This window comes from Schistocerca serialis, chromosome 7 (genome assembly GCF_023864345.2).
Source record: "Schistocerca serialis cubense isolate TAMUIC-IGC-003099 chromosome 7, iqSchSeri2.2, whole genome shotgun sequence".
NCBI lineage: Eukaryota > Metazoa > Arthropoda > Insecta > Orthoptera > Acrididae > Schistocerca > Schistocerca serialis.
Genome location: NC_064644.1, coordinates 109317848 through 109335258, shown reverse-complemented (window position 1 = coordinate 109335258; position 17411 = coordinate 109317848). Strand labels below are relative to the sequence as shown.

The following is a 17411-nucleotide window of genomic DNA, read 5'->3' as shown; positions in this document are numbered from 1 at the left end:
TTTACATTTATTGGTGTTGTATTAAAAATTACTTGTGAGGCTGACATAATAAACTAATTGGAAAACTGTTGTCCCATATTGCAAATCGTTAGGGTAACAGCGTAATGTGAACATTGAATTCTGTTTATCTGTTACATACACAGCACATCCACTGCTGCCATTTGAGTGAGTAGTTTTGTACTTGACAAAATTACATAGGTCAACTGGGTACACTAAGACATAAGTTACTATGGGAGCATAATTAATTGTCCATCATCTATACATACTCTGTTACATCAGTGAAATAATGGACAGCAAAAGACTACAACTTACTGAGCAAAAAGCAAGAGAAATCTTAAGTTTACAGTGCACACACTGTTATACCAGGAAATGTGTTATAACCTAATCAATGATTCACACATTCAAACAGAACATTTTGAAGTTTTTATTTCAAGTAATCTTTTCTGTTCTGGTCAGATCAGTAACATCTATTAAACATAAAATAAATACATTTCTTCTCTTGTCAGAATACATAATGGAGAGATCACCACCAAGCATGACACTTTACTAACATAGAACTCATTTCAAAGTTCTTTGTCTTTCCGAGAAAAGTGGGAGCAAATGCGAAACAAGAAAAAAATATTGTGACACACACAACCAACTATTTTTTCTTACTAGGACAAACCTGAACACTATTCTTAGGTGTGAAGCTCACAAGAAAAGTTTTATGACCTCACTGTTAACAAATATCATAATTTCACAGTACTCTAAAATACTTAATGTTCTGAAGAGCACATTATAAACATCAACAATTACTGAACATCCATCCCAACCTTATTGCAGAGGGATTTAATATCAGGATAAAAAAGTTTATTCAAAAATATCTTTATAAGACTACATGGACATCTGCAAGTAACTGAATTTTCAAACTGACCCACAGCATATTACATTATATGTAATAATAAATCACAGCCCAAGGTGTCTCAATGCAAACACTTGCATAGGTGTTCACAAAATTAACCACTTCTACATTTTAGATACAACTGCTACAATTTCTCCTTAGGATTTTCACATGCTAAAATCCATTTACAGTGATGAAATTATTAACAATATCTTCTGTGTGAAGGCAAATAGAAAAAAAAAAACTTAACAGCTTGGGAATATATGAATTTCTTAAAACACCAAACACGAACAGTTTGGAAGAGCAATGTATATATATAGTTTTTGTATTGGTTTCTTCATTTTTACTTATACTTGGTTAAGAAGGAAAAAGTTCCTGACAAACACTTAACAAATAAATTCTAGTGGAGTTTTAATAACCATGTCAACACATAAAGCCAAAGTAAGTCTACAAAACTGTGCGTATTTGTGTTCACAAACATTTAACAAAACGTTATTCAGTTTAAGACACAGATGATTGTAGTTATTCTTGAGCCAGAAATAGCAGGGGCACACGTTAAACTGATTTCTCAAACTTCCACTTAATTGTTTAAGGTGCTGCATTCAGCACTACAACTTTCTCATTCAAGTGCAGCATTGAAGGAGTTTTTCAACTACACCAGGTATAGCAATCAGCACGTAGTAACTTATAAAATAATGTAAATTATAAAATTATAGCAATGTGAGATTGGCAACCTTAAACAACAGGAAGTTGCAGTATTTTCTGTCTTCCCACAAGTCTGTTGAAATCAATTTTAACAATGACAGCCATAAAAATGCCACTTTTAGCACTACACTGACTTCATCTATGCCACACAAACAACATAAATCCCAATATTCAATGTACTTTTATGCCAACCATGCATTTATTCTCAGTAAGTTCAATTTGGAAAGCCTTTACCATAAAAATTCCCACATTCTAATTTGCTTTTGCTCTCGAAATAGTAAATAGTCACATTTGCTACAATATTTGCTTCTCAGTAATAAACATGTGTTTCAAACTTCACTGAAATCTTTATGACAACAGTACTACTGCAGTAATGCTGCTGTTCATTTCCTCCATTCCTTTGTAGCAAGAAAATCCTCCACCCCCTCCCAAACCCCTCTAAAAACACTAATTCCCAACAAACTCTCAGTAGCATAGACAATGCAGTACATTCAAATATTTTTCTTACAATAATCAAGGCATGTAAGCAAAACTGTTCACATGTTCTTTCACTACAGGATAGAGCATTGCATCTCCTATTTACAAGGATGTTAATGTCACTATAGTGAAGCAGTATGTGTTGAAAGTATTCCTTAATGCTGTTCTCTCTTTCTGAGTGTTTCACAATAAATCTGACACACTCCTTTGTTGGACAACATAAACTACACTGAAGTTACGTACAACATGATAAAGTTTTTCAAGTTACTCTAACAGTTAAGCCAATGAGGAACAACAAAAGAATATAATAATAATTTAAAAAGTCAGTGTGAGTACTTTGCATCAAAAAGTTCTTATAGATGACTTTTTTTGGACCAACATTATTGTGCTTGACATACAAGTACAATATGAGCAACAGAGATTTAAAAACTTTCAAAGCTTCTGGTTATTAGTGATAGGACATTAAATGCTGAACAGATGGCTTTAGCTCTGTCTTTCATTACTGTGCACATATTTGTTAACATCTAATGAAGACAACTGCAAGTGACTCACACTTCTCAAACAGAATTCTGTTTCACAGAGAACTGCCTAGCAGTGGTTCACTACTCATGATATGGCATGCCACAATATTTCAACAAAAACTCCTGATAGCCACTTCTGTCCTGAGACTTAAGGAGAGCATTATGACTACATGAATGCTTTTGACCTGCTTTTTCATATATTGTTACAACATTCATCTTCTCAAATTATTCCAGTAAAAACAAAAATCATATCACGAAATTATCCACGTTCTGCATCATCATTTTATTTTTCCTTACTGATTTCAGCTTTTTCACAAGTAAGCTTCTTCACAAGTAAATATGCTACTGCATAACACTGCTCTAGGAAGCCATAAGCAATCATTCAGGCCCTCTCTTTATTCCTTACATTAGATGGAAAGAAAATAAGATGCTGTTCCACTGATAAATGATGGGAGTGAAACTGGCATGCAATATAAGAGAAACATTTGTCTGGGATCTTTCACACAGGCAGCCTCGCTAAACAACGTTAAGAAGATTGTGGAGCTAATACTCAGCTTTATTATAAACAATCATTTTTGAATGCAAATATCAATGCGTGCTGTGGAATCCCTCATTTTTTTCCTATTTGACTCAACAGTATTTCCGCACCATGCTTTCAAACTATATGTGTGTACACACAATGTCACTTCAGCTACTTGGTAACTATGTTCTGACCGTAATAGCTACCAGTGAAAACAGAAATTAACTGCAAACTATATTATGTAGACAGCTTCTAAATTTGTTTTTCCTGTGATTATGTAACAACAAAAATCAATTTTTTTTATAAAAGCAGATCATCGTAATAGATTTTCCAAAGTGGAAATACTTTTCTGATTGTGTCATTATCTCTGGTAGCATTTTATTAGGCTATTTATAAAAGATCAACAACAGGAAAATTACGAGAAACGAACCATAATTCTTTTCATGCTAGCAACAGAAAAAAAATTCAGCCACTAATACTGTTCAGTGTTCAATATTCACAGATTTCCACTACTTAAAAAACAAATTAGTTCGTGCTTTAACAGTTTTACTGCGGATCATTTTATTACTGGAATGGCAGTAAGTTAGTGATGTCTTGAGGATTACCAAATGGTGCTCATCACACATTTTTGCACACAAGATAGACCTCAGTAAGAAATATTTTGCATCACTGTGCGTGCCCATTGTCTTACAAGAACATTTCATGCATACTGTGTGTACATGTAAAGACATGAATGTGCTGGTACACACACACACACACACACACACACACACACACACACACACACACACAGATATATTACACAATGAGGCAATAAGCTTATATAAGCAGATTCTGTAACAGAGTACACTATTTGTGAGGCTGTACACAAAACCCAATTGCAAATACCAGATGTTCAGGCACTTTGAAAATGCTGGTGGGAGGAATGATGGCAACCTGATTAACCACACAGAAAGACGGCAACTTATGCATACAAGGTGCTCTCTAACCTGCAGTTGCCTAGAAGTGAGCCAATGAACAGTAATAAATATCTCGAGTCGCAGGAAGCACGTGCATCACTCTGGCTCCTGTAGCCCCCTCTCAGCAAGAGGGTGCCTGTGGCCACTGTCAGACACGAGACTCTTGGCCAGGCTGTACTCCAGTCAGGGGCACCACTGCAGCACCCTGAGGGGAAGGTGATGGCAGCCCGGGAGCTGTGACCGGTACGCCGCCCAGCAGCCTACCGCTCTCCATCTCGCTCAGCTCTTGCTGCCTTGCACCCAAACTAGCTGCACTACTGCGCTGCCGGCACAAGTAAGGCGTGTCACCCGGGGATGGCGTCTCTCGTCCCTGCACCGACAGTGGATCAGATGACACAACTTTACAGATTACAGTTGCCATCAACACGTGTTAACTGTTTTATTTGTGTGTGCTTCTGTAGTGGTATAAACATCCAACTGATGAACATTTCACAAAAAACAAGTCATGAAAAAAAGGGGATTTTTCCATTATATGTAAGATCTGTGATATACACTACTTTACAGAACAGAATTTGTACACATGGGCAGGAGACATTTTTGTTAACTTTGTCTATTATGCACAAATTATGTAAGCTTCTATTATGATATGAAATAAATGTGTGCTGTTTTATATTTCAAACAGTTCAGGTCATTACTAATAGCCATTTAGCTTTTGCTTTATAAGTGGATGCAGATGCACACTGTAGCACAAATCAGATCAACAACTTAATGCACTATATAAACAGCATGTAACTAGTATGTTAATATGCGTGTTATGCAAGCAAGTTTAACCATGCACTTAAATCTGTGTGGAAAAATTAGCAGAAAATGTTGAAAAGACTTGACTTCTCTTCATCTACTTTACTAATTTACTCCAGTTATAATGAAAGATGTCAAATTATCTCCACATGCTGGGAGTTTAGCATGCAAAGAGATTGTACATTTCATTCATATTCTTCAAGACTACCTCTTTTGCATGCAAAGTCCGCCTCGCATGATCTGCAACCCACAGATGCTATTCTGTAATTAATAAACATCTACATTTTACAGTTACTTTAAAAAAGCAAAAACAAAACCATCTGCAGTAGAACACCTAAGCTATGAATAGGTCATAATGAGACTCGAAGTGAAATAATTCTTTATCACGTTCATATGAAGTGCAAAACATGCTCACAAAGAGGTGGTGGGCTCAGTACAAAATTGTTATATTTTTGTCATATTGTTATATTTTTGTCATGTTCAACACTATCATTGCTAACACTTCCACGTACAATGAGAGAAATGTGGCTGAAAAATTTACATGAATCAGGAGGACAAGAAAATGACTTTATGAAAATGTACAAACAAATATGTACAATTACTTTCTCATAATAGCACAACCCCCCCATGAACCATGGACCTGCCGTTGGTGGGGAGGCTTGCGTGCCTCAGCGATACAGATGTCCGTACCGTAGGTGCAACCACAACAGAGGGGTATCTGTTGAGGGGCCAGACAAACATGTGGTTCCTGAAAAGGGGCAGCAGCCTTTTCAGTAGTTGCAGGGGCAACAGTATGGATGATTGACTGATCTGGCCTTGTAACATTAACCAAAACGGCCTTGCTGTGCTGGTACTGCGAACGGCTGAAAGCAAGGGGAAACTACAGCCGTAATTTTTCCCGAGGACATGCAGCTTTACTGTATTATTAAATGATGATAGCATCCTCTTGGGTAAAATATTCCGGAGGTAAAATAGTCCCCCTTTCGGATCTCCGGGCGGGGACTACTCAAGAGGACATCGTTATCAGGAGAAAGAAAACTGGCGTTCTACAGATCGGAGCGTGGAATGTCAGATCCCTTAATCGGGCAGGTAGGTTAGAAAATTTTAAAAGGGAAATGGATAGGTTAAAGTTAGATATAGTGGGAATTAGTGAAGTTCGGTGGCAGGAGGAACAAGACTTTTGGTCAGGTGATTACAGGTTTATAAATACAAAATCAAATAGGGGTAATGCAGGAGTAGGTTTAATAATGAATAAAAAAATAGGAGTGCGGGTTAGCTACTACAAACAGCATAGTGAATGCATTATTGTGGCCAAGATAGACACAAAGCCCATGCCTACTACAGTAGTACAAGTTTATATGCCAACTAGCTCTGCAGATGACGAAGAAATTGAAGAAATGTATGATGAAATAAAAGAAATTATTCAGGTAATGAAGGGAGACGAAAATTTAATAGTCATGGGTGACTGGAATTCGTCAGTAGGAAAAGGGAGAGAAGGAAACATAGTAGGTGAATATGGATTGGGGGGAAGAAATGAAAGAGGAAGCCGCCTTGTAGAATTTTGCACAGAGCATAACTTAATCATAGCTAACAGTTGGTTCAAGAACCATAAGAGAAGGTTGTATAGCTGGAAGAATCCTGGAGATACTAAAAGGTATCAGATAGATTATATAATGGTAAGACAGAGATTTAGGAACCAGGTTTTAAATTGTAAGACATTTCCAGGGGCAGATGTGGATTCTGACCACAATATATTGGTTATGAATTGCAGATTGAAACTGAAGAAACTGCAAAAAGGTGGGAATTTAAGGAGATGGGATCTGGATAAACTGAAAGAACCAGAGGTTGTAGAGAGTTTCAGGGAGAGCATAAGGGAACAATTGACAGGCATGGGGGAAACAAATACAGTAGAAGAAGAATGGGTAGCTCTGAGGGATGAAGTAGTGAAGGCAGCAGAGGATCAAGTAGGTAAAAAGACAAGGGCTAATAGAAATCCTTGGGTAACAGAAGAAATATTGAATTTAATTGATGAAAGGAGAAAATATAAAAATGCAGTAAATGAAGCAGGCAAAAAGGAATACAAACGTCTCAAAAATGAAATCGTCAGGAAGTGCAAAATGGCTAAGCAGGGATGGCTAGAGGACAAATGTAAGGATGTAGAGGTTTGTCTCACTAGGGGTAAGATAGATACTGCCTACAGGAAAATTAAAGAGACCTTTGGAGAAAGGAGAACCACTTGTATGAATATCAAGAGCTCAGATGGCAACCCAGTTCTAAGCAAAGAAGGGAAGGCAGAAAGGTGGAAGGAGTATATAGAGGGTTTACACAAGGGCGATGTACTTGAGGACAATATTATGAAAATGGAAGAGGATGTAGATGAAGATGAAATGGGAGATATGATACTGCGTGAAGAGTTTGACAGAGCACTGAGAGACCTGAGTCGAAACAAGGCCCCAGGAGTACACAACATTCCATTAGAACTACTGATGGCCTTGGGAGAGCCAGTCATGACAAAACTCTACCATCTGGTGAGCAAGATGTATGAGACAGGCGAAATACCCTCAGACTTCAAGAAGAATATAATAATTCCAATCCCAAAGAAAGCAGGTGTTGATAGATGTGAAAATTACCGAACTATCAGTTTAATAAATCACAACTGCAAAATACTAACGCGAATTCTTTACAGACGAATGGAAAAACTAGTAGAAGCCAACCTCGGGGAAGATCAGTTTGGATCATGTACGAAAGGTACTACGGAAACAAAGAAAGCTTCATCATAGGTTTAAGAGTAGTCGAATCATAGCTGATAAGGAAAAGCTGAACGAAGCGAAAAAGAGCGTAAAGAGAGCAATGAGAGAAGCATTCAACGAATTCGAATATAAAACATTGGCAAACAATCTAAACAAGAACCCTAAAAAGTTTTGGTCATATGTAAAATCGGTAAGCGGATCTAAATCCCCTATTCAGTCACTCGTTGACCACGATGGCACCCAAACAGAGGACGACCGAAGAAAGGCAGAAATACTGAATTCAGTGTTCCGAAACTGTTTCACTGCGGAAAATCTTAACACGGTCCCTGACTTCAGCCATCGCACGGACGCCAAAATGGAAAATATTGAAATAAACGATATCGGAATTGAAAAACAACTGCTATCACTTAGTAGCGGAAAAGCATCCGGACCAGACGAGATACCCTTAAGACTCTACAGTGATTATGCTAAAGAACTTGCCCCCTTTCTATCAGCAATTTATCGTAGATCGCTGGAAGAACGTAAAGTACCTAGCGACTGGAAGAAAGCGCAGGTCGTTCCCATTTTCAAGAAGGGTCATAAATCAGATGCGAATAATTATAGGCCTATTTCGCTTACGTCAATCTGTTGTAGAATAATGGAACATGTTTTGTGTTCTCGTATTATGACGTTCTTAGATAATACAAATCTCCTTCATCATAACCAACATGGATTCCGCAAACGGAGATCATGTAAAACTCAGCTCGCCCTATTTGCCCAAGAAATTCACAGTGCCGTAGACACTGGCGAGCAGATTGATGCCGTATTCCTGGACTTCAGGAAGGCATTTGATACGGTTCCGCACTTACGTTTAGTGAAAAAAATACGAGCTTACGGAATATCGGACCAGGTTTGTGATTGGATTCAGGATTTCCTAGAAGAAAGAACACAACATGTCATTCTTAACAGTTCAAAATCTGCAGATGTAGAGGTAATTTCGGGAGTACCGCAGGGAAGCGTGATAGGACCTTTATTGTTTACAATATACATAAATGACTTAGTTGACAACATCGGTAGCTCCGTGAGGCTATTTGCAGATGACACGGTTGTCTACAAGAAAGTAGCAACATCAGAAGACTCGTACGTACTCCAGGAGGACCTGCAGAGGATTAATGCATGGTGCGACAGCTGGCAGCTTTCCCTAAACGTAGATAAATGTAATATAATGCGCATACATAGGGGCAGAAATCCATTCCAGTACGATTATGCCATAGGTGGTAAATCATTGGAAGCGGTAACGACCGTAAAATACTTAGGAGTTACTATCCGGAGCGATCTGAAGTGGAATGATCACATAAAACAAATAGTGGGAAAAGCAGGCGCCAGGTTGAGATTCATAGGAAGAATTCTAAGAAAATGTGACTCATCGACGAAAGAAGTAGCTTACAAAACGCTTGTTCGTCCGATTCTTGAGTATTGCTCATCAGTATGGGACCCTTACCAGGTTGGATTAATAGAAGAGATAGACATGATCCAGCGAAAAGCAGCGCGATTCGTCATGGGGACATTTAGTCAGCGCGAGAGCGTTACGGAGATGCTGAACAAGCTCCAGTGGCGGACACTTCAAGAAAGGCGTTACGCAATACGGAGAGGTTTATTATCGAAATTACGAGAGAGCACATTCCGGGAAGAGATGGGCAACATATTACTACCGCCCACATATATCTCGCGTAATGATCACAACGAAAAGATCCGAAAAATTAGAGCAAATACGGAGACTTACAAGCAGTCGTTCTTCCCACGCACAATTCGTGAATGGAACAGGGAAGGGGGGATCAGATAGTGGTACAATAAGTACCCTCCGCCAAACACCGTAAGGTGGCTCGCGGAGTATAGATGTAGATGTAGATGTAGATTCCGTAGAAATGTTGGAACACGTGAGGCAATATTAACCTTACGACTTATCTTAGAAGAAAGATTAAGAAAAGGCAAACCTACGTTTCTAGCATTTGTTGACTTAGAGAAAGCTTTTGACAATGTTAACTGGAATACTCTGTTTCGAATTCTGAAGGTGGCAGGGGTAAAATACAGGGAGCGAAAGGCTATTTACAATTTGTACAGAAACCAGATGGCAGTTATAAGAATAGAGGGGCATGAAAGGGAAGCAGTGGTTGGGAAAGGAGTGAGACAGGGTTGTAGCCTCTTCCCGATGTTATTCAATCTGTATATTGAGCAAGCAGTAAAGGAAACAAAAGAAAAATTTGGAGTAGGTATTAAAATTCATGGAGAAGAAGTAAAACTTTGAGGTTCGCTGATGACATTGTAATTCTGTCAGAGACAGCAAAGGACTTGGAAGTGCAGTTGAATGGAATGGACAGTGTCTTGAAAGGAGGATATAAGATGAACATCAACAAAAGCAAAACGAGGATAATGGAATGTAGTCAAATTAAATCGGGTGATGCTGAGGGGATTAGATTAGGAAATGAGACACTTAAAGTAGTAAAGGAGTTTTGCTATTTGGGGAGCAAAATAACTGATGATGGTCGAAGTAGGGATGATATAAAATTTAGACTGGCAATGGCAAGGAAAGCTTTTCTGAAGAAGAGAAATTTGTTAACATCGAGTTTAGATTTAAATGTCAGGAAGTCGTTTCTGAAAGTATTTGTATGGAGTGTAGCCATGTATGGAAGTGAAACATGGACGATAAATAGTTTGGACAAGAAGAGAATAGAAGCTTTCGAAATGTGGTGCTACAGAAGAATGCTGAAGATAAGGTGGGTAGATCACGTAACTAATGAGGAGGTATTGAATAGGATTGGGGAGAAGAGAAGTTTGTGGCACAACTTGACTAGAAGAAGGGATCGGTTGGTAGGACATGTTTTGAGGCATCAAGGGATCACAAATTTAGCATTGGAGGGCAGCGTGGAGGGTAAAAATCGTAGAGGGAGACCAAGAGATCAATACACTAAGCAGATTCAGAAGGATGTAGGTTGCAGTAGGTACTGGGAGATGAAGAAGCTTGCACAGGACAGAGTAGCATGGAGAGCTGCATCAAACCAGTCTCAGGACTGAAGACCACAACAACAACAACAACAACAACAACAATAGCACAACTTAAAATCAGACTAAAATACAGTCTTTCAGTGCATGTGGCCTAAAATGGAAGCCTAAGCAAGGTAGAATTTGACACTAAAATTGAACCTTTTCCTGCAGGTAAAACATGCAGTGAGAGTGAGATCATGCTTTGAAACAAGTGGGTACAATTGATTACTGTGACCTAGTGGAATGCTCAGAAATGTTCACTTTGCGTGTTGCATAAATAAATAGCTACTATGCACTAATGTGGTGAAGAGAGAAATGCTCCCACTGCAGCAAGGGGCACAGCTGCTGGTCCAAGTTGGAAAATGGATGATGGTAAAAAAATGGAGGTCTGTAATAAAAAGTCAGTTTACGTCACAGACACGTAAGATGTTATTAGATCAGATTACATTATATGTATCTTTACTTTTCACATTAGGGCAACAAAGTTGTTATATTTTATAAAATGATGACCCTATCAAGAGTGTAGTTGATGATGTGAATATATTCAGCAGACACTGCATCTGAATCGACACAGTACAAATACAATTTTCGTATCTGATTGGTCACCTACATAAAATACAAAAAAATACTGAGAAAGCCCTTTTATTACTCACAGAGACATTCCACAAATATCTGTGAATGATAATATGAAAAGCCACTGAAACATGGATATAATGGAACAGATACTCGCAAGGTGGTCCTCCATAAGACAGTCATGTTGAATAAAGTAATGCTATAAATGGAAACAGGTCAATGCACCTGTCTCATAACAGTTACCAAGTGGCAGTAGGTTACAGCCAGATACCAGCCAACGCTAAAACTACACTGCTTTTTATTTTCTTTTACTGAATCACTGAGACATATATGAAATCATTAACCATTACAAAGCTTTTTGAAAGAAGAAGTCTATTGTGCTTTAGTGGGCACATTCAAAAAGCACATCTATACTGGAAATCTTAACAACAGTTTTTGCTGCATCTGCACATTCAATGTGCATTGGTATCCAGAAACCAAATTAATGCTGCTCCTCTTGTATTTGATGGAGAAAAAGGGCATCATACATAATACTGCCAGATGGAAATGTTTGTTTCACTGTTTGAGTACAATTTATAAAGCAAGTGCATAAGAGGAATTTCATTTTCTAATATTACTTCTCCTGTACTTCTTAAAACAGGACAGGTTAGCTTATGAATGTTAAATCAGTTTAATAAATGAAATACTTAAATGTTTAGTGTAAAATTACTGAAAAAGTAACCAGTAGCTTTGGTAGATGTGAGACAGGAAAATTTTGACAAATTAAGCTGACTTATTTAATGTGCTTTATCATGCTTTTAGCCACCTTCCTTCATGATGTGACACGTGGTGTGTCTGAAAAGTTTGGTGAATGGTGTCATATATGAACAGCAACTTGGCGCATGTGCGCATGGGTCTTCAGAGGCTTGAGGAGAACTGACATACAGCATGCACCACATGTGACTGGCTGTGTAAATAGACTGTGGACAGTTGAACGTAGTCAGTGTGAGAGGAAATGTCACAGCACAATGGAGCAACGTGTAAACATCAAGTTCTGCTACAAGTTGTGGAAGACTGCAACAAAGACACATGGAATGTTGGTGCATGTGTACAGGAAGGGAGCCATGAGCAGAAAGTGTGTTTACGAATGGTTTAAATGCTTCCGTGAAGGGAAGGAAACAACTGAGGATGAGCCACGTTCAGGTCGGCTATCGACAAGCAGACCCCAGAAAAGATCAAGAAAGTGCGCCAAATGTTGGCACAAGATCAGCAATTGATTCTCAGATTGACTGGAGGAATAGAGCATTAGCAAGGGCACACGGTGCACACCATCATATGCGATGATTTGGGTAAGTGGAAGATTGGCTGCCAATGTTGTGTCCACAAGCTCACAGACAAGCACAAAGCAAAACAGATGGAAACTGCAGGCGATTTCATTTCCATGTGTGACCAGGATCCATTGTTTCTGAACACCATCATCATGAGACCTGGTGCTACCAGTTCAATCCAGAATCAAAATGGCAATCGGTGTTCTTGAAAACCCTCTGTACTCCCCTGATCTGGCTCCTGTGGACTTCTACCTATTTCCCTGTATGAAAGTCGCCATGAAAGGTGAACATTGTGCGGACGTGTATGCCATCAAAGACTGCACGACAGCCGTTTTGCGATCGGTTTCACAGGAGGGCTCTGCTTATAGTTTCCAGAAGCAGTATGAACACTGTCAAAAGTGTGTTGTGGTGGGTGGTGACGATTTTGAAGGGCAATAAAGAATATTTCTTTGTATCTTGTTTTGTTTGTTGTCTGATACCATTCGCCGAACTTTTTAGGCACACTATGTATACGAGTTGTGAGGAGGGATGTCATCTTGTAATCTCTCTTTATATTCCACTAATTATTCCTGCACAATTCTATGAGTGAATTCCCTACTTGACCATCTATACACTCGCAGAATCAATGCGCAAAGTAGTACAGTATTATTACTATTCCATGAGCGCATAATTACTCTTTGTAATATTCTCTCTCGTGTGTTGAGTGGACTTCTAGGATCTCCTCTGTGCCGAATAGCCACATTGAATAATTGTGATTTTGCTATCGATATTACTGGAAGAAGGAGATTGAAAATATATTGTATGCTACTCAAGAAAATATATATTGAGCATTTACATCAAAGGTGTGTAAGGAATTTCATTATGTATGTATTCTCTAATTGGAAATTTGCACAGAGGTGTCGTTTCGTTGGTAATCAGAAGGGAACTTCCAATGAATTGGAAACAAACCTGCAATTATTAGATCCACGAGCTCCATTATTTCATCGAATAATTAAACGCTATCAAAGCAAACTTTCCGCTTGATCTGAGGTTTCCCGACAGGCTAAGCAACGCAAGAAAACCAAGACATTTGATTTACACAGGATTGCAGATCGCTTTGAATCATCGAGACTGCGGATAAGGAGAGTCATCGTCCGATTCTGATTAAACAAGTAAAGCTTAATTATAACTTTCTTGAGCGACTGCGATATGGCTGCTTATGAATGAGATCATTAATAAAATACTAATAACTAACTTTCCTCCTCACCAGCAACCAGTATAAACAAAATATTAATTAAAATTATAATCTCTGTTGAGTATCCTAGTGCTCATGCACAAATCAGAATGTTTTCTGGGTGCTCAGAACCTGCACAAAAATGGGTAAAAAAGTAATTTGGGGAAAAATTCAAAGCTGTCAATTATGCTAATGTTGATGTCGCATTTGTGCTGACCCATTCAAGCAAGGTCTAGCATGTCTCAGTCCTCCAGAAATAACTGAAAAACCCTCAGCACTACTCTATCACAGAAAGATCATGAAAGTTTTTTATCATCCCACCCAATGGGCAACGGCCAGCAAAGGTTTACACCAACTGATTTGTGTCAACAGACAAACTCATTTAGCACCATTCTTTGTGGGGCAGCAAGTTTTAGTTAACACTTTTTATTACACAATGCAGTAGCATTTACAATTACAATTTACTTTGTTTATTTCTTTACTGTAGTTTGTTTTTGTAATGCATATACTCATTGTTCACCCAAAAAAGAAGAAAAATGATTTGGCTATGAAACATGCAGATGTTGCTTCACATGGCTCAAATCCAACTGCGGTACTGAATGAAACAAAGAAACCCGGTCATAGTGGTGGTGGTCTTTCTTTTCAAAAATATGGGAAGACAAATACAAATGGATGTCATACAATAAGAAGTGCAGTAAAGTGTTTTGTCTTGTATATGCGGAAATGAGTTCCTGTAGTGGGCCTTTTGTGAAGAAAACTAAACAAAAGCATTCACTTAAAGTAGGATTTTCTTCTTGGAACAAAGTGTTTGAAAGGTTTGATTGTCATGAAAAGTCAAATCATCATATATCTTGCTGTAGTAAGGAACTGCAACTGATAAATGTATAAATGTGCAGTGTTTAATGTCTCCAAGAGTAGCTCTGTAATGGATTGTTAGAGTTAGTTGCTGAAGGCAATTGATAACTGTTCTCTTGGCTTCAGTGTACAAATTACAGATTGCATTCACACAACGGAAGTGGGATATGTACACAGAGCAGCAAAAAAATTTCCAGGTATTTCCCAGTTAAAAATAAAAATACACATTTCCCAGGTGAAAATAAAATATTCCCCAGGTGAAAATACTCAATACCTCAGTGAAAACACATTTTTTGCACGTTAAGTGACAGTATACTTTCCCTCGAAGCTATAGAACCTGTCAATCCTTTGAATGGTAAAGGTTTTATACAAAAGCATAGAACTTCTCAGTACTTCAGAAAATAAAACCCAGCAAAAAAAGTGTGTTTTGGAAAGATCTTTGATGCAAAAAAAGATGTACACTGCACATTTTCATATTATAAAACTATAAATGCAAATTCCACCAAATACAATACAGCAGCTTCCAAAGCACTGGAATTGAGACTGTGATGTGCTTTTGTCAGCAGATCATAGTTCAGGTCACATGATCTCACCAGCCAATGGGAGCAGACATTCAGAGTGCAGGACATGTGATGCAGTCAGCTAATATCACCATTACGTAGTACGAATACACAAATAGGAGAAGTTAATGTTTTAAATTACTACATATACAGCATAGCTATAAGAAAAGCTAAGCTTCCACATACAGTATTGGTCTTTTAGCATGTTAGCCTTTAAGATACATAAAACACAAAGGTGCTAGTAAAGTTTTAAATAATGGCATAAATGGCTGGTGTTATGGACCCGAAATTTTTCTGTGTGACTGGACCTCAAAGGGTTAAGTTTTGAATGAGACACAAGTGATTGTGATTTAAGCAATTCATCACACATTCTCACACACAACACAGTTCATCTTGCATAAAAGCAATTTTACTTTGAAAGTAATGCTGCTCAGCCAACCATTCACAATATTTTCCCATGACCTGTTACAAACAAACAGTTGTGATGTCCTGCTCATCAAAAGCATTGCACACATTTTGCTGTTGGCAGACACTTGTGCGTGCACTGTGTTTTGTTGTAAATGTCACACTTTCTTTGCAATTAATGTTTTATTTTTGTGTGTAATTTACGTTTCACTGCTCCAACATTATTCACCAGTAACAGGCTAAAGTAAAATTCTTTGTTGGAGTATCAGTTCTTACCAGTCAACGTGACAAAAAATTAATTGAAGCAAAACAATGAAAAAATTCCTGGAATTCTAAACAATTTCCACTTTTTTCCTGGATGTGATAATTCCCACATTTTTCCCAGCTGTCTCAAGGCATACACACCCTGATAAGAAATGAAGATTTTGACATAGCTAATAAAGTTTTACACAATTCAATAAAGTTTGTAAAATATTCCCAATACCATTTCATAATTGTGGATGAAACTAGCAACATATGTCAAAAAGGACACGTTTTGGTGTGATTCTGATGTGTCAGTGGCGATAATTTTCAAATTAGTGAATTACTTTTTGGTTTCTATAATAATGAATGGAGCTGAAGTATTTTTGACATTAATGTATGTTTTCACTTGTTTCTCTATAGATATCAAGCCATGCAGAGGTATTGCTACGGATGGAGTGGCAAATGTGACTGGTGCTTTTTTAGGGTTGCAAGCAAAAATCAGAAATTGAGCCACACATTCTGCATGTTCACTGTTTGACCAATTCTTTGAACCTTGTGACTCAACAGGCTAAGCATAATGAGACCATAGTAGGAGACTATCTTCCAAATGTGAAAGAAATTACCAATTTTGTTCGCAGGTCCCCCATATGACTAACAATATTTGAGTCTCTCCAAGATGCTATCATTACTCATCCTATAGCTCTTCGGCCTTTTAGCTCTGTCAGGTCATGCTGCAGAACAAGTTCACTGAAAAACTACCTTCCAGAATTACGAACAGTTAAGTTTCTTAAATTTTCTGTGCTGTTTTGAATTTATCTTCATCACTACACTTCTTATCAAAATTTTAGAGCCAGATGAAGTTTTGAAAGCTTTTCTGCAAAATTCCTCCCTAAAGCTCCAAGGAGCCATGGACTATATTAATATTTATAGTGTATGATATTGTGACGCTATTTAGAACTGATGGAAGTTTAGATGAATTATTGAGCTCTTACTTGGAACTGAGCAAAAAAATTTGATGTGCAAGAGCTAACAGTTCAATAAGTTTGAAGACTTCTTGAAAACTTTATGACTGCGCTCTACCCAATGCTTTTACCAGTCCCTGTTGTTATTACCAGATAATTTATTTTGAAATTATGGAAATTGTGGTTCAGTGTTTCGAGGAGCGATTTTCTGCAGCTGCTATGATTTACTTCAAAGAAACAGCAACATTTCTTCTTTCCAAAACCAAATATTGCAATTATGTAAACGAATTTTATACGGATGACTTACTCACAAATATTAAAATTGCCCAGAAATATTATTTACATGTGTGTAAATCTAAAAATTATTTTATTGGACATTCAGAAGATTTAAAGCAATTCTTTTCCTCAAATACGTAAGTTAGCGAATTGATTCCAGAGGTGACGAAATTGAAAAAGATTACTTTAATTATACCAGTTTATACATGTACAGCAGAACATTCATTCTGCACCCTTAGAAGACTGAAGACTTACCTGAGCAACACCACGATGCAACAGAAATTGAGCAGCAACGCTATCGTGCATGTCCATAAATAAGATGTGAAAGCTGAGCTTGACACTGCGGAAAACATTTTCATCAAACCATCCGCTATTTGTAAGAACAC

General features: G+C 37.9%; 1 protein-coding gene across 2 annotated transcripts in view; it reads right to left on the bottom strand.

The window, feature by feature from the left end:
• Nucleotides 1-400: 400 nt before the first annotated feature.
• The window catches only part of LOC126412068 (zinc transporter 1), a 262949-nt gene continuing 245938 nt past the window's right edge, over nt 401-17411 (bottom strand). For both annotated transcript variants that reach the window (XM_050081460.1, XM_050081461.1), the window contains one exon: nt 401-4432. In XM_050081460.1, the coding sequence (XP_049937417.1) occupies nt 4211-4432 (222 nt within the window). In that variant the 3' untranslated portion in view covers nt 401-4210. The remainder of the gene's footprint in view (nt 4433-17411) is intronic.